Below are 17,314 nucleotides of genomic sequence, written 5' to 3'. Positions count from 1 at the left end.
TATAAATATTCGTTGTACTGTATTGTATCCCGAGACCTCCCGCCTTCCCAACTTAGGAGGCAGGAGGACTCCAAATGCCCTTAGCTTTAAACTCCTCTGTACTTGAGGGATGTGTGGATGATACGCATGAGGCCAGCAAGGTCTCATTTGTCCCCTTTTCCCCGCCTCCGAGTCGCGATTTCCTTGTACCATCAGAAATGAGTCGACCATGAGCAGCAAATCCAAACCGCCCCTCCTTGGGAAATTCACTTTGCTGCAGGACACCCACAGCAAAAGGGGATGTAGACACACTTAAGGTACTTAGGAAGGAAAGACCTTTTCTGGCTTCTGGCTGCTACCTACTACCCACAGCCGCCAAGCTGACACCAAGGACAAACGACTTAGAGGGACGCATCACAAGCTTTTATTGTTAGAACCCTGAACATCAGGGTTTGGGTTCACCTGGAAGATCCAAGCAGAGAGGAAATGAAACTGCAGTGCCATCGGAGGTGGGGTGTGTGTGTGCGCAAATCAGTCCCACATCAGGGAGGGGACCAGCCCAAGGAGGAAGAGGGAGGGAGGAAACAGCCTGGTGGCGGCAGCAGCAGCAATGGTGCCATGGCCCAGCCCGCCCATTGTGCAGGGAGGTGGAGAAGGAGCGGAGAGGTTGAATGCAGATCAGAGCAGGGAGGCTGTGGACACGATCCGGTCCAAGAAGCCCCTTCCATCCCTGCCGCTGGCGGCGCGCCCCTTTCCGCAGTCCTAGGATTTCGTTTCCAAAGGGACAGCCTGCTTGCTCTTCGCCAGCTTTTCCACTTGGCCGCTTCTTACCCATGAAGTCCGTTCCTCACGTTCTTTCCTTCAAGGGAAGGGCCAACACCCTCTTCCCCCTGGCCGCATTTCCTTCCTTGTTTCAATCTCACCGTTTAACAGGAAGAGGGAAGGAAGGGGCAGCTCCGGGTGGAAACGTGACCAGCGCAGAAGGTCAACGGGGGCCGGTCACAGAGAGACGAGAAGAGCAATTTCCTGGCTGCAGAAGGGACTCGTCCTTCTGGGTCTGAGGGCCACCAAGCAGCAAAGGGAACTTTGGCTCCTAGCGTACGAGGGCAAAGACGGAGAACTCTTCTACGTCGTGGGTTGGGGCTCTTGGGGGTGTTCCTCCTGGGCGATCGCGCTGGGCACCTCTGCAGGGGAGCCTGAAACCAAGCACAAGATCATCAGGGTTTGTTGGCTGACACGCCCAGCGCGCCGATCCACACCCCGGAAAAGAATTTGCTTAAAAATAATAACAATAATAACAAAGCACAGCATTTAATTTGTGAAATGGCAGTTTTCATCTAAAGGACGCAGACTTTTTAGAGCATGCGTTTGCCTAAAGAGGACTCAAGATTTTCGTTTTCAGAGAACAGGCTCCCCCACAAAATAGAGGATGATTCCCTCAACCACCAATCATGCATACAGTGGCACAAAATGCTAAGAGCAGGGGTGGGCAAACCCGGCCCTCCAGCCGCCAGGGGCCATACTGAGTGCTTTCCTTTACATTTCTGCCTCTTTTAAAGCTCTTCCTCCACTCCCACTGCGCCTTTACCGGTAAAGAGGAATCCTTACTGGATTTACCTTTGACAGTAGACTGCAGAACCGGACCTGAATCGGACTCGGTTCGGTTCAAGGCCGAGCCACTCGAACCGAGCCGGTTCGCACCCCCCCAATGCACAACTTACTTTCAGCAGGCTGGGGCGGACACCCGTTCTCCAGCTGCATTGTCTGATGCAAAGCGGAGTTGCTGGCTTCATCCGCCAGTGGGTCCTCTTCCTCAGAATCCACCAATATCAGGATGTCATTTGCGTCTCGATTCCTGCAGTTGGGAAGACAGCATGTTCGAGGAATGATCCAAGGGGCTTTTCCGGCCTCTTTCCCTTTACGCTTATAAGCCTTCCTTGTTCTGCTGCGTTGGTTTTTGGCTTACTCTAGCAACCAAGCTGGTCTTGGGGTAGCAAGCATGAATTGCCCCTTTTGCTAAGCAGGGCTTGCCCTGGTTTGCAATTGGATGGGAGAATACATGAGAGCACTGTCAGATACAGAGTTCCCTCTAACAGGAATTCCTAGATGTTGTTGACTACAACTCCCATAATCCCTAAACTCCCTAAGCCCCAAGCTGTTGCAACTGGAGATGCTGGGAGTTGTAGTCAGCAACATCTGGGAATATCTGTTAGAGGGAACACTGATCAGATATTCCCCTTAGGTAATGGGATGGGGCCATGCTGGGAAGAGCACCTCCAAGTTCCCTCCCTGGCAGCATCTCCAGATGGGGCTGAGAGAGACTCCTGCCTGCAACTCTGGAGAAGCCGCTGCCAATCTGGGTAGATAATACTGAACTAGATAGACCAATGTCTGTCTCAGTATATGGCAGCTTCCTATGCTTGCATACAGAAGGTTCCAAGTTTCTTCCCTGGCAGCATCTCCAAGATAGGGCTGAGAGAGACTCCTGCTTGCAGCCTTGGAGAAGCCGCTGCCAGTCTGGGTAGACAATACCGAGCGAGATGGAAGCTTGACTCAGTATAAGGCAGCTTGCTATGTTCCTGACTGTGAGCCCAAATGTCTCCTCCCATTAAAAAATAAAAAGGAGACACTCACCTGAGTATATGATCTAGAAGAAAGAGAAAGAAGAGTTAATTCAGTGGCCAGATTCAAGCTTCTACAGATCCACTTGCCCACTCGCCAGGGACGAGTACCCCCAGCCCTCTGGCGAGCAGGACATCCAGCCCCACACAGAGGTCTGATTTCTACTGCCATTTTTGGGCAGGCAAGAAACTGCAGGGATCCTTTCTGAGCGGTGGCAGAGGACTCTCACTGGCTCTTACCCTCTCCATCTCCCAGTGCAAATGACAGAAGACTCGCTTCTCTCCTAAGCCCTCTGCCTCTGTGCCAGAAAAGGATCCGAGGGAGTAGAGGGGGTTGGTGGCGATCACAGATAATGGCTTGCTTGGGAGCTGAGCCTACATTTCTGGATCCCTGCCCAAATGTACAGTGCATTACACGACAATACACTATATTTTACACCATCAGGGTCTAGCTGCTGCCGGTCAGTGCATGCAAGACTGGGTTAGAGGGAGCAATGGTCGGACTCTGTAAGGCAGCGTCATACGTCCACTGATGTTCAGATATACCCACCAGCCGCCATTTTGACCTCCTGGAAGGGTTCTCTCCCTCGTCTTACCTTTCAGGCACAAATGGGGGCCAGTGTACAGCAGGATGCCAGAGAAGATCAGAACTCCTATCAGCAAAAGGATGACGACCCCACCCACAATGCCAGCGATGTTGACAGGCTCTGGGGTTGGAAAGAAAGCAGTGACACAGCAACCCTTGGATATGGTTTTCCATAAGATGAACAGTCAGCTCGATTTCTAGGATGAGCAAGACGGAAACCTGTTTTGAAAGCCGGACACCCTGCTCTAGAAACCCCGATATGCGGGAGCTGGTGAGGGAAAGTTGGTCTCTGTTGTGCTTGTTTCCAAATAAATAAATATATTATTATTTCGATTTTAATAATATGAATTATATAATCTATATTCTATATTTATATAATCTATAATTTATAATATTCTATAATATTGTATATTATATAATTTATATAATATATAATATTATATACCAAATATAATATATAATATATTATATATTATATATTATATATTATATAGGGAAGGCTTCCCCAATGCTTGGAGAACCTCCCCAAGCCTCCAACCTTGCCTCCTTCCCCGTTATACCATCACCTCCCAGCTTCGGCCTTACAACTTACCGGTCACGGTGAGGTAGATATACACCTCCCTCAGCCCCACGGGGTTCTCAGCCTTGCAGACGTAATAGCCTTCATCGCTGCCGTGTGAACAGTTCCGGATGCTGAGAGTGGAGAGGTTCCCTTCTTGGGCGATCAAGAACCGCCCGCCAGAGCTGATCTCGGACTCCGGCTGGGAGAGGTTACGCAGCCAGGTGATCTTGGCGGGCGGATGGCCAGCTGTCAACTGGCAGGAGAGGGTCACCGCCGACCCTAAGAAGCAGCTCCTCATGGGGTCGGACGCGATCGAAGGGCTCTCTAAACCAAGATGGAGGCAAAGCAGGTCATTATTGTTGTTTATTACGTGCTTTCATATCCCACCGCTTTCTCCAAGGGACTCGGGGCGGCAACAACAACCCTTTGAGGTAGGCTAGGCTGAAAAAGAGTTCCTGATCCAAGATCAGCCAGTGCGTTTTGTGGCTAAGTGGGGATTTGAATCCAAGCCTTCCAACACAACGGAGTTACAGAGGTAGAGAGACTGTTCCCTGATGCAAAGAGACAACTTTCTAAGTGCTTGTTTTCTTACATTTAACAGGGTGGGAGCAACTTGCCCTATCCAGCCCCCAACAACCAAGGGAGGCGCAGAGGAGACGAGGGTCAGTAAGGTAAGGATGCAAAAAAGCTGCTCTCTGGCCTAGATTTCAGAGATTGGTCTGGTTGGGGGGCTGATGTGTTTGGGGGTAGCAGATTGGATTGGACAAGCCCTCCAACTTCACCCATTCTGGGACTCACCCAACTGCACCGTGCAGGTCTGGGCTACCCCCTGCTGGAGGATGTGGCTTCCGTGGCACGTGAACTCCTTCTCGTGCAGCAGGGGTGAGCTGCTCAGAGCGGCCATGCTGGTGTCCGTGATGCTGGTGGCGTTGATGGCCCCGCTCAGGTTCCCCAAGCCAGTCCACTGGAGCGTGGGGTGTGGGTAGCCGCCGGGCCAGTTGCAGAACAGCAGTACCCCTCCGGAGCCTTCCGCGGAGGTCTGGGCCCAACAGCGGGGTAAAGACGGTGGAGGATCTGCCGGAAGAAGATTACAAGGTTAAGAGAAGGAAGAGGGGATGTTCTGCCCCCTTCAGGTCCTCGGGCAAATATCTAAGGCCACTTAAGGAGCTGCCTTCTACTGAGCCAGACCCTCGGTCCATCTAGCTCAGTACTGCTTTCACAGACTGGCAGCGGCTTCTCCAAGGCTGCAGGCAGGAGTCTCTCCCAGCCCTCTAGTGAAGATGCCAGGGAGGGAACTGGGAACTTTCGGCCTGCAAGCAGGCAGCTTCTCTACCTCTGAGTTCTGGCCCCATCCCCTAAGGGGAATATCTACGAGTGCTCACATGTCGTCTCCCATTCAAATGCAAACCAGGGCAGACCCTGCTTAGCAAAGGGGGCAATTCATGCTCATGCAAAACAGACACACTTCTATTGGGCTACGGTCCTTGCCCAGACCATCAGTCTGTTGGCAGAGCAGATGATCACCAATGAGTGATGGCCCCATCCCCAAAGATAAACCCCTAAAAACTTATGGAGAAGGTTTATGGAGAAGGCTGCTTTCTACCGAGTCAGACCCCTGGTCCTTCGAGCTCCGTATGGCTCACACCACATGCGCCAGGACTAGTGTTCCCAATTGAGCGTTCAAAGTGTGCACACTGGTCCGGGCACGTTATTGGGAAACGCAGCTGGTCAGCGATGCAAATAAATGAATGAATAAATAAAACAGGGCAGCGGTGCTTAATCTGAGCTGCCGCCCACCTGGGCTTGGTCCCAGAACCTGTCTCTCCGTGCAAGACTCTTCACCCTGTGACATGTGCAGGAGCAAACAAAATCCCTCGGGGCGAGGGCGGGCTCTCTGCCAGGGCGTCGCCTCGGAAAGGGCACCGCCAGAACGGAACTGGCACGACAAAGCCAAGCTTGGATTTTTATACAGACCGCAGTTCAATCTTTGCCCCCAACTGCCAAATGTCCGGTTTTCAGGGATATGCACCATTAAAAAGTACCTCTGTTAGGCCCTCCCGGAAGGGGCTGGTCTTATGGGGACGAGAATGAACGGGCCCCCTTTGCTAAGCAGGGTCCACCTTGGTTTGCATTTGGATGGGCAACCACATGTGAGCGCTGTGAAGAGACTCCCCTTAGGGCAGGGCACAATTTATTGTGGGTGGGGGTGATGGGAGTTGTAGTTCAGCAACATCCGGGAGTACCACAGGCCCGTTAGGAAATGGGCCTGTAGCTCAGCGGTAGAGCCTCCGTTTTGCATGCGAAAGGTCCTAGATCCAATCCCCGATGGCATCTCCATGCGGGGCGGGGAGAGACTCCTGCCTGGAGAAGCCGTGGCCAATCAGTGTAGACAACCCTGGGCTAGGTGGACCATGGTCTGACTCAGTATAAGACAGCTCCCTGTGTTCCAAGAGCATGGGGTAGCCAGCCTGAAGCTCTCCATCTGTTGATGGACTACAACTCCCATCGTCCCCGGCTGCAGCGAAGGGTGATGGGAGTTGTAGTCCAACGAGAGAGCTCCAGGCTGGCTACCCCTGCCCGAGGGGGGAACTTCTTGGTGGTTGCCCCAAGCTATGAAACTTGGTGGAGATCTGCGTGGTTCCCTCACTCCTAGGCTGATCCAGGCCTTTCAACTCCCCCCCCGGAGAAACAGCTTCAAGAGCATCAACTCTTTACATCTTCTGCCCTACTGACCACTAGAGGCACTGGGAATAGGGATAGGAAGCAAGGGTCTTCCTCGACCTCTCTCCTGCCCCCAGCCATCAATCTTGTTCTCTCTCATTCTCTCTCTCTGCTCTGGCTTCCAGTGAGTACACTGATATTCTCAGGACTTCCCCTCCTCTTCCTACTTGCTTGTTGCATTTTCACTGTTCCTCGTTCTGCTCTTGCACTATGAAGACTTCAAGGCCCACGGGCACAGGCTTTCTATCCGAGCACGTAACTTCCTACATAGACCTTTACAAGTACTTGGGCCTTAAATGTCTGTCTTGAGAGACTCTTAATGAGTTTGGTTCTTCTCACAGAGGCCTGCTCTGCTATAACGCGGGTCCTTGGAACCCCTTCCCTAAAACCAGCTGTCTTTCTAGCGCTTGTAGCTGGGTGCATTTTATTCTGAGGGTCTTTCCCCCCCCCCCTTAATTGAAATTTTACTATTGTTTTCTTGCTCAGCGCCTTGGGGCCTTAGGATAAAAATCAGTATAAAAAATCTCAATAATAAAATAATAAATACCTGTGTTTACCGGAACAGGACCCCAAATTTAAGATGACGCCCTCCCACCTTAAAAATAGAGGTTATGCCTGTATTTGCCCCAAAAGAACGGCACTCTGAACTTAAGACAATGCCCCAATTTCTAACATCAAAGAACTGGGGGGAAAATTAGTCTTGGATTCAAGTACATACAGGAATACCATGGCTGCGAAACCATGGCTGTGAAACCATGGCTGCGAAACCATGGCTGTGAAACCGTGGCTGCATAACCATGGCTGCGAAACCATGGCTGCGAAACCATGGCTGCAATACAGTGATACACATGGCGTGCCACAAACTGCTTTGGAGACCTCCTGTGCCCAAGGCTATTTCACCTCTCCAAGCCCCCTTCCATGTACGTACGGTATACCAGGAGCTCTTGAGTGACCGTCTCTTGGCGGCCGCTGAGTGGGTTGGTTGCTGAGCACGAGTAGTTCCCTTGGTAGCTGGATGGGATGTGGTAGAGGACAAAGTAGCTCAGAGACTGGTTGACGTCCGTAAACAGCTCCGGTGCAGCGGCAGAGGTGGTGGCAATCCATTGGGTCTCGGGCTCCGGCTGGGACTGGCTGGTGCAGGTGAAGTTGAGATCGTCGTGCTTCTTGGCATAGAGGGTGCCGTTCGGCAGGGGAACAGCGGGGTGGATGCTGATAGTCACATCCTTGGGGCCACCTGGAAGGCAAGCAAAACAGCCCATGAGCTGGGCCCAAAATCTCGGGCGACGGCCTCTCATCGTGAGAGGAGAGCTGGTCTTGTGGCAGCAAGCATGACTGGTCCCCATAGCTAAGCAGGGTCTGCCCTGGTTGCATATGAATTGGGAGACTTGGTGTGTGAGCACTGCAAGATATTCCTCTCAGGGGATGAAGCCGCTCTGGGAAGAGCAGAAGGTTCCAAGTTCCCTCTCTGGCTTCTCCAAGATAGGGCTGAGAGAGACTCCTGCCTGCAACCTTGGAGAAGCCACTGCCAGTCTGGGTAGACAACCCTGAGCTAGATGGACCAAGGGTCTGACTCAGTATATGGCAGCTCCCTATGATTTGGGGCAGCGTCTCCACTCCACTAGAGATGGAAAAGAGGCATTCTTGCCTCTTACAACAGCACGTACAGTTTGCTCTGTGCTATCACCCTTTTTTTAGCCCTACCCTCAAATTTGTTTATTTTATTTTTATATCCCAGACTTTGCTCAGCAGAGTCTGCTCTGGTTTGAATTTGAATGGGAGACTACATGTGTGAGCACTGTGAGGTATTCCCCGGGGGGATGGGGCTGCTCCGGGAAAAGTACCTGCCTGCTTGCATGCTTACAGTTCCGGCTTCTCCAACATAGGGTTGAGAGAGACTCCTGCTTGCAGCCCTGGAGAAGCCGCTGCCAGCCTGGGTAGACAATCCTGAGCTAGATGGACCAATAGTCTGACTCGGTAGAAGGCAGCTTCCTATGATCCTATGGTTCTGTTTATCCTCACAACAGCTCTGCAAGGTAGGTTAGGCTGAGAGATAAGCAACTGGCCCAAAGTCAACCAGTGATTTTCATGGCTGAATGAGGATTTGAACTCGGGTCTCCCCGACCCTAGTCTGACACTCCAACCACTGCACCACACTGGCTCTGATTAAGGTAAAATTGTAGTCATTTTTGCCCAGGGTCAGGGTGCACAATGAACGTGTGGACTAAGAAGCCCCCGCTTGGCTATTGAGGCTTGTTCGCTGCATCAGGCCACAATGGCACACTTCTCCTCTCGCTATTTACCTTCTTCGAGCCCCTTTCTGAGCTGCTGTGCCCTGGACTAAGTGGGTGCAGCTCTCTCCGTGCAGGACACACACACCGTATCACTGCCAACTGACCACACCTCGAGAGCAAATAGAAAGCAGTGCTGGAAAGAAAGCCAGAGAGCAAGCAATGCAGTCGAGGGAGGTTGCCTGCTCAGGAAGAAAACACCAGAACTCCCCGAGGAGGGGAATAGGAAACATAGGAAGCTGCCATATCCTGAGTCAGACCCTTGGTCCAGCTAGCTCAGTATTGTCTTCACAGACTGGCAGCGGCTTCTCCAAGGTTACAGGCAGGAGTCTCTCTCAGCCCTATCTTGGAGATGCCGCCAGGGAAGTAACTGGGAACGTAGATGCTCTTCCCAGAGCGGCTCCATCCCCTAAGGGGAATATCTCACAGTGCTCACACCTGTAGTCTCCCCTCCAAATATAAGCCAGGACAGACCCTGCTTAGCAAAGGGGGCCCATTCATGCTTGCTACCACCAGACCAGCTCTCCACCCCTCAAGGCCAGATCTCCTCAAGACCTCTTCCCAGAGCATCCTTTCCTTTCCACCCCAGCCCCTAAGGGCAATATCTTACAGGGCTCACACATGTTGCCTCCCCTCCAAATGCAAACCAGGGCAGACCCTGCTTAGCAGAGAGGACAATGCACGCTTGCTGCCTCAAGACCAGCTCCCCTCCCTTAAGACCAGCTGCTCTATCGACCTCTCATTTGGCCTCAAAACAAACCAACCAAGCTGCAGGACAGAGGGGAACTTACTGGCCAGGAGCAACTGGATCCTGTGCAGGTGATCGGTCTCATTCTGCACCTCCCTGCAGGTGTAGTCTCCCTCATCCTGGGGGCGTAATCCCGAGATGTGCAAGGAGCCATTTCCTCCCAGGGAGAAGCGAGCGTCAGAAGGGAGCTTGCCGTCCGAGGAGAAGAGGATGGGTATCGAGCCAGGATTCCCATGGAACCACTCCACTTTGACGGCTCGAAGAGACACGTTCCGGCACGTCAGTGTGACGTTCCCCTCGACTTCCCCGATCGCCACCTCCTCTGTTCCTGCAGAAGGGGAAGGGGAGAATTAGTTCCCACACAAAGCACCACGTCCATTCATTCAAAGTCATCATTGATGGAGAAGAGAGCTGGTCTGGTGGGAGCCAGCATGACTGGTCCCCTTAGCTAAGCAGGGTCTGCCCTGGTTGCATCTGAATGGGAGACTAGAAGTGTGAGCACTGGAAGAGATTCCCCTGAGGGGATGATGGAGCCGCTCTGGGAGGAGCATCTAGGTCCCAAGTTCCCTCCCTGGCAGCATCTCCAAGAGAGGCCTGAGAGAGACCCCTGCCTGCAACCTGGGAGAAGCCGCTGCCAGTCTGTGAAGACAATACTGAGCTAGATAGACCAATGGTCCGACTCGGTATATGGCAGCTTCCTATCATCCTTTGACTATATAGGGACATAGGGAGATGTCCCTATGACTCCTGCTGAGTCACACCCTTGGTCCATCTAGTTCAGCATTGTCCACACAGAGTGGCAGTTTGCTCCTTTTCCCAACCACCTCTCCGCACCCCAAATCTGGCCATTGTAGCTGTGGACAATGGGAGCTGTAGTCTAGCACTATCTAGGGACCAAGGCTTGAGACGCTCTGGCATATAAGAGATATCAGGCACTCCACAAATTGGCCCCTTTCCTTCTATCCCCATGGCATATCGGTTCTAATGCGACCTCTGCTTAAATTTCCTGCATTGGTTAGACTATTGGACTCCCAGGTCTATGATTCTATGAAACGCTTCCATGCCGTAAAGATAAAGTGTGCCGTCGAGTCGGTGTCGACTCCTGGCGCCCACAGAGCCCTGTGGTTGTCTTTGGTAGAATACAGGAGGGGTTGACCATTGCCTCCTCCCGCACAGTGTGAGATGATGCCTTTCAGCATCTTCCTACATCGTGGCTGCCCAATATAGGTGCTTCAGGGATTCGAACCGGCAACCTCTGGCTTGCTAGTCAAATCATGTCCCGCTGCGCACAGATAAATAAAAAGCAGATTACAAAGAGTTCTACAGAGCAGGAAGATTTTAAGGAGTATTTTCATTTAATTGACTATTTCGGATTTTTGGCTTAGGTTCATTATGCAGTAAGAGGGTTAAAATTTGGTGGTGATTCTCTTCTGTTTAGCAGGGGGAGAGCAACTGACCCTATCCATCTCCAGCACAACAGCCCTGCAATGGCTGTTGCTGGTATCTGCCTTATGTTTCTTTTTAGACTGTGGGCCCTTTGGGGACAGGGAGCCATCTTAATTATGTAATATTAATTTTTCTATCAGTCAATCAATCATTCAATCTTTATTACAGTCATAGACCAGCATAAAATATAAGGGGTGATTACATATTACATATTAAAAGTAAAAGTAGATATTAAAAGCCTAGGGGTGCACAATACAAGCATATAATGAAAGACTATGATAAAAGACTATAAGAATCAGAAGTAGAAGTAAAATTTAAAATAAAACTATAGACAGAAAAAGCCTGCAGATGAAATGACCCTTAATGACCGAGATCTAAGAATTATAGTTAACAGTAGTTAATAATGGTTAAAAAAATATTTTTCTATACAAACTGCTTTGAGAATTTTGTTGAAGAGCAGTATATAAATATTTGTAGTAGTAGCAGTAAAATGTATCAGTATTCTGAAATGCAGAGCTGTTTAAATGCTTCGCTTCGACACATTGTATATTTCTTACTGGAAATATTTATTTCTTCTGTGTTATTGTTTAATAGAATTATAGAGGTTTCTCTTTCCTTATAGTTTCTTTTGTTTTGATAGTTTGCTTGTTTGTTTTGTACACATATATATAACACATCAGAGCAGCTGAAATGTTTTGCCTATTTATATTCCTGTTTTTGTTTAACACTCAAAGCATCCTTCTGGGGTCCAGATAAGAACTTGCACTGAGTTCTGTTTGCAGGATGCAAAAGTCCTCTCTCTCTCTCTCCATATAAACACTGTCCTGGTACAGATACGCATACACACACATGTAGAGAGAGAGATACTATTTTAAAGAAAATTCAAAAATGCTAATGGTGGATTAAACTCCGGAAAGGCTGGTCAGAATAGGAGTGTTGTGAATTTGTGTACACACACACACACACCAGGAACTGCCCGCCCAGGTACACATGTTGGCAGGAAGAGAACAGAATTTTATTAATCAGTCAAATGATCATCATCTCAAAGGCAGATCCCAAAGCAAAGCGAACAGAAAATTCAAGCCTCTTGGCAGAGCGCGGGGATGATATTTGGGTTCTGTGGCTGGAACGCCCCACCAGTTTAGAACTGCTCATGGTGTGTGTTGTGTGTGTGTTGTGTGTGTGTGTGGCAAACTTTGCTGGTGAGGGGGGCGGTGGGGGACACACACAGATCTGTTGGAGAAAAACCAGTGCGCAGAGGTATAGCAGGTGAAACATTTCAGAGAGAAAAGTCGCCTCGCCTTCTGTTTGCAGAGCGTGGGCACCAGGCGAGCAGAGGTCCCTGGCTACGACCACCAGTGCTGTCCGTGGAGGATGGGGCGGGGCGGGCCCTCCCGTCAGCACCCCACGGGAAACTTGGGGACAAGAGTGGGTCGATTCCTTGAGGATCCCCACCTCTTTTTCTTTCTTTCTGGCAGGGAGGGAGGTGCAAATTAACTTCCCCGCGCACGCGCGCACCTGCATGCCCGCGCCCGGCGGGCACGGAGCGCCCCTTTCCCCACGCCCGTCCCGTACCTGCAGCAGCGCCCCCGCCGAGGCAAAAGGCGAGGAGGAGGAGGAGGAGAGGGGAGAGCCTCGGCGCCGCGGTGGCCACTCCGCTCGCCATGGCAGCCCGGGCTGGACAAGAACCAGCGACCCAGCGGCGCCCCCGCCCGCGGGTGGATGGAGGCGGGATGAGGCGGGCCGAGCCCCACGTCCCCGCCCCGTCGGAGGCGGGTCTGCTGGACGGCCGGAGACACTTGGCTGTTTCCCAGTCTCTTTCTCCCGCTAGTGTCGGCCCTCGCCAGGCAGCGAGGAAAAGCTGGGCGCAAGCAGGCAGCTGCTCTTTAGGAAAAGGTTGGGCGCAAGCAGGCAGCAACTCCCTGGGAGAAGGCTGGACGCAAGTAGGCAGCAGCAGCAGCAGCTTCCTGGGAGAAGGCTAGGCATAAGCAGGCAGCCACTCCTTGGGAGAAGGCTGGGCACAAGCAGGCAGCTGCTCACTGGGCAAGGGGCCTCTTTGAAAGTCGTGAAGCGCCAGAGTGGCTGGCCCTCTTTAGCCCAGCAGAGCATCTCTCCACAGACAGTTGCTGGGACCAACCTGGTGCTTCTTTTCAGATCCCCTTTTCAGGGGACCAGCCTGAGTCCTTCATGGGGCAGACACTCTTGAGAACCCCCCCCCCCTTTAACTGGGCCAAGAGGCGCCTTTGGTAGAGGTGAGGACGACAAGGCTCTTTCATCTTTAGCACCTTCTGAAGTCTGGAAATACACTTCGCATTTATAGGGCAGGTGTCTCAGTGGCCCCCCGGGGGTTCATCTTGGCAAAGAGGCACCTTTTAACATGGATTCTCTTTATGGAGCAGGGGGAGAGCAACTGGCCCTATCCGTCCCTAGCACAGGACCTCCAGTGACTGTTGCTGGTGTCTAGCTTATGTTTCTTTTTAGATTGTGAGCCCTCTGGGGGCAGGGAGCCATCTTATTGATTTGCTATTTCTCTGTGTAAACCGCCCTGAGCCATTTCTGGAAGGGTGGTATAGAAATCAAATAAAACAAACAAACAAATAAACACGCTCCTTGCAATCTTTCCTGAAGGACAAGCCCTAAGTGGCGGATGGGGCTAAAGCCGATGGAGCATGTTGCAATCACCAGGTGCCATTGGGACGGGGGTTGTGTCTGCAGCTCCTTCTCTCCACACCTGGCCTCTGAAGGATCAGATGTCACAGGGAGGGATCCGTATTCCTTCCAGAGAGGCAGTAATAAGAGTGTGGTTTTTTTGTCCCAACTACTTAGGCTCCATCGCCCCACCCATCGCGTCTATTTTCTCCACCGGTGTGAGCCTTTGGAAAGGCCTCCTAGCAACCGTCTCCTCCCCATCCCAATTATCTCAAGATAATATTCCCCAGAAACTAAAAGTGGAGCCGTGTGTGTGCTAAACAAATAAGTCACAACGCTCTCACACACACAGATTCTGGTACGGCCTTCGGTAAACATCTTCATGTAAATCTGCTGGATTACCCGGGCCAGGTAGTGGGGAGCAGACTAGAGATGCCTGCAAGATGCAAAATAACCGGGAGAAAGTTCCTCTCGAGCAGGAACAGAAAAGAGAAGTCATTTGCCGCGAAAGGGATTTGGACCTCCATGCCTGGATGTGCCAGATCCGAGACCCACGCACCCACCTCTTGCAGTCGGTAGCAGAGGTGCACCTAGGTAATTTTGGAGTCTGGACCGAAAGGCCTTTGGAGGACCTGTTCCCCGGCCCCGGCTGCAAGTTAAGCATCATTTTTTAACCTGTAGGTTCTTGAGGCTGCAAACCACACTGCTGGAAGGCCCCCCTGGAAAAGAGAGAGAGAGGCAGAAGGGAGATAAGACATGGAGAAGGGAAGAGCACCCGGTGAAGTAAAAACAGAGCTGAAGCCATCCAGAAGACATGCCGTGCAAAAGAGGTACCCACGCATTAATTTGACTTTTATGGATTCGAGATCTTGTGTTTAATAAGGCGGTTGGCATTGTGTAGCAGGTGTCCTTAATAGGTGCTTTGTTTAAATCTGAGAGAAATAGGAAAAGGGAGTAGGGAACAAAATGCTGCAGTGTATCCGTGGTGCGCATGTGTTATCTGAGCATGTGCCTGAGCATGGTGAACGTTTTTGGCATCTTCCCCTCCTCAGACGCAGAAGGGTTTGTACTGAGGGAGTAGTCTCCAAGCCGAGAAATTTCCTGCTTTTTTGTTTTGTTCAAGCCCTCACGTCCTCACCATTAGCTCCACCCCCTTTCTCCCTGTTAACTGCCCTCTGAGTCTGTGAACATTCCGCTCCATTCAGTTACTGTGGGGCAGTTTTGAGGGGTTCTTTTTGTCGATTAGGTTGTTGTTTTTTGCTTCGGGTTTTTGTAAAGCCAACTATCTGTGGGTCATGGTTGGTTCTGGCCCACCGGGGCATTTGAGTTGTGCCCCCCAGTTCAAGGCCAACCCAAGATTCTAGGCTTGGGTTCCGGGACGAGTCGGAAACAGCTTTTACAGTACAGCTCTGAAACAACTCTCTAACCTGGAGCTCCAGGTACACGCAAGATGGTGAAGGTCGGGAAATTCAGGACCAACAAACGGAAGTACTTTTTCATATAATGCATAATCAACTTACAGAATTCTCTGTCACAAGATGTGGTGATGGCCACCAGCCTGGATGGCTTTAAAAGGGGTTTAGACAAATTAATGGAGGACAGGTCTCTCAATGGCTTTTAGTCTGGTGGCTATAGGCCACTTCCAGCCTCGGAGGCAAGATGCCTCTAAATCCCAGTTGCAGGGGAGCAACAGCAGGAGAGAGAGGGCATGCTCTCAGCTCTTGCCTGTGGGCTCCCCAGGGGCATCTGGTGGGCCACTGTGTGAAACGTGATGCTGGACTAGATGGGCCTTCTTGGGCCTGATCCAGCAGGGCTGCTCTTATGGTCTTATGATAGTATGGATTCCTTATCTGGTGCCGCATCTGCAGGCTATAGCACCAATTATGGCTCCTTGACCTGCCCAATGTAGTTTATGAAAATACTTCCTCTTAATCTTTATCATGTAATAATTAATACACTGCAGATTGACCTCAGGAGGAGAGCTAGTCTTGTGGTAGCATGAATTGTCCCCTCTGCTAAGCGGGGTCTGCCCTGGTTTGCATTTGAATGGGAGCCTACATGTGTGAGCACTGTAAGATCTTCCCTTTAGGGGATGGAGCCGCTCTGGGAAGAGCATCTAGGTTCCAAGTTCCCACCCTGGCAGCATCTCCAAGATAGGGCTGAGAGAGACTCCTGCCTGTAACTTTGGGGAAGATGCTGCCAGTCTGGGTAGACAATGCTGAGCTAGATGGACCAGTGGTCTGACTCGGTATATGGCAGCTCCCTCTGTTCCTCTCCCTGCTCCTGCATCTGCATTATTATGAAATTATAAACCCAATCTGATTGTTTGGGGGGCGGGGGCGGAAATCTCTCTTTTTCCAGAAATCTGCCCCTTTATGAATGGATGGCCGTGGTGTTTCACCTGACGCTGCTTGGCGATCGACTCTGGATGATGCTTTAACAAGAGTCTCCGGTAAGCAAGCCCTGGGGCTGGACTTCTTATCACCTCCTCAAAATGATAATATCAGGGAGGAAATGGAGAAGAGTTCGCCTGGACAGAGCTTCTAGCAGCTGCAGCCGTCTCTAATTATACAGCAAGAAGCTCTTTCTCTGTAACGCGTCTCCATAGCCGGGAAAGCTGCACCGGTTGAATTGCTGCCTGTCGAAAGCACAGGCATTGGCCTCGTGGCAGCAAGCATGCATTGGCCTCTTTGCTAAGCAGGGTCCACCCTGGTTTGCATTTGAATGGGAGCCTGTGTGTGTGTGTGTGTGCACTGTAATATCTTCCCTTCAGGGGATGGGGCCACTCTGGGAAGAGCAGAAGGTTCCACGCTCCCTCCCTGGCTTCCCCAAGGTAGGGCTGAGACTCTTGCCTGCAGCCTTGGAGAAGCTAGATGGACCAAAGGTCTGACTCGGCAGAAGGCAGCTTCCTGTGTTGGCCGCGGATGATGGGAGCTGTAGTCCAGCCTGAGGACCCAGGCTTGGAAACCCGGACAATCGACCACATAGATCCAAAATAAAACCCTGACAATAGATCCTGCTAGAGTAATTACCAGCCCATTTAAGGTTTGCTTATTGGAAAGGGCCCACGGGGCTAGTGGACAGAATGGGAAGCCTAGGGCCTTTCCCCCACCTCCTTTCCGCAAAGCAGACCACATGGGTTTCAGGGTTTAAAAATAGAGCCTGCTGCAGCTGCTTTTGCCGTTCTGCGCATTAGGCCATGAAATGAGCAAATATCTTCTTGTCCGTTTCAAGGACTCTGCCAAGGGAGGGAGTTGCTGCAGTCTGTGTGGACAAAAAGGGGGCTCTCCCAGTCCACTCTGTTGGTGGTCCGGGAGGCTGTTGGGAGAGGCCACACACAATCAGCAGAGACCCTTATCCTCCCCACCGCGTCCTGAAAGCCTGATTGCAGATCGTGCTAGAGGGGGAGCCCTGCACAGGTTCAGAGAGGCGCGGTGCTCGTTGCGCCCAGCCTTCTCCCAAGGAGCCGCTGCCTGCCTGCGCCCAGCCTTCTCCCAGGGAGCCGCTGCTGCCTGCTTGCGCCCAGTTCTGAGACTGAGCGCGCTAGGAGGAAGAAGAAGAAAAATATCTCCCCCTCCCCTCTGCTCTGCTCATCCAAGCGGTTCCCCTCTGCCCCCCTCCAACAAGCACATCCCCGGGAGACGCCCCTTCTCTCAAAGCCAATGGGATAAGAGGGGGCCCCCACGCGTGTGATGATTGCAGGGATCGGCTGTC

At 51.6% G+C, this 17,314-nt stretch overlaps 1 protein-coding gene and 1 long non-coding RNA gene across 2 annotated transcripts; one reads left to right on the top strand and one right to left on the bottom strand.

Moving 5' to 3' along the window:
* Window positions 1-380: 380 nt before the first annotated feature.
* Window positions 381-12,722, bottom strand: VSIG10 (V-set and immunoglobulin domain containing 10). Its single transcript, XM_053279285.1, has 9 exons — window positions 12,527-12,722; window positions 9,549-9,833; window positions 7,398-7,703; window positions 4,547-4,822; window positions 3,779-4,072; window positions 3,197-3,307; window positions 2,614-2,626; window positions 1,701-1,834; window positions 381-1,175 (listed from the first exon to the last, which is right to left on the bottom strand). Exons 1-9 carry the CDS (start codon window positions 12,615-12,617, stop codon window positions 1,105-1,107), a joined length of 1,581 nt encoding a protein of 526 aa, XP_053135260.1. The 5' UTR covers window positions 12,618-12,722; the 3' UTR covers window positions 381-1,104.
* On the top strand, window positions 3,296-17,058 carry LOC128337847 (uncharacterized). The gene is made up of 4 exons (XR_008312447.1): window positions 3,296-3,457; window positions 4,350-4,419; window positions 14,282-14,430; window positions 15,962-17,058. It is a non-coding gene; the product is annotated as an uncharacterized LOC128337847 (long non-coding RNA).
* The last annotated feature ends 256 nt before the right edge of the window (window positions 17,059-17,314 follow it).

This window comes from Hemicordylus capensis, chromosome 15 (assembly GCF_027244095.1).
Source record: "Hemicordylus capensis ecotype Gifberg chromosome 15, rHemCap1.1.pri, whole genome shotgun sequence".
Taxonomy (NCBI): Eukaryota; Metazoa; Chordata; class Lepidosauria; order Squamata; family Cordylidae; genus Hemicordylus; species Hemicordylus capensis.
This window is presented reverse-complemented; position numbering and strand designations above follow the sequence as displayed.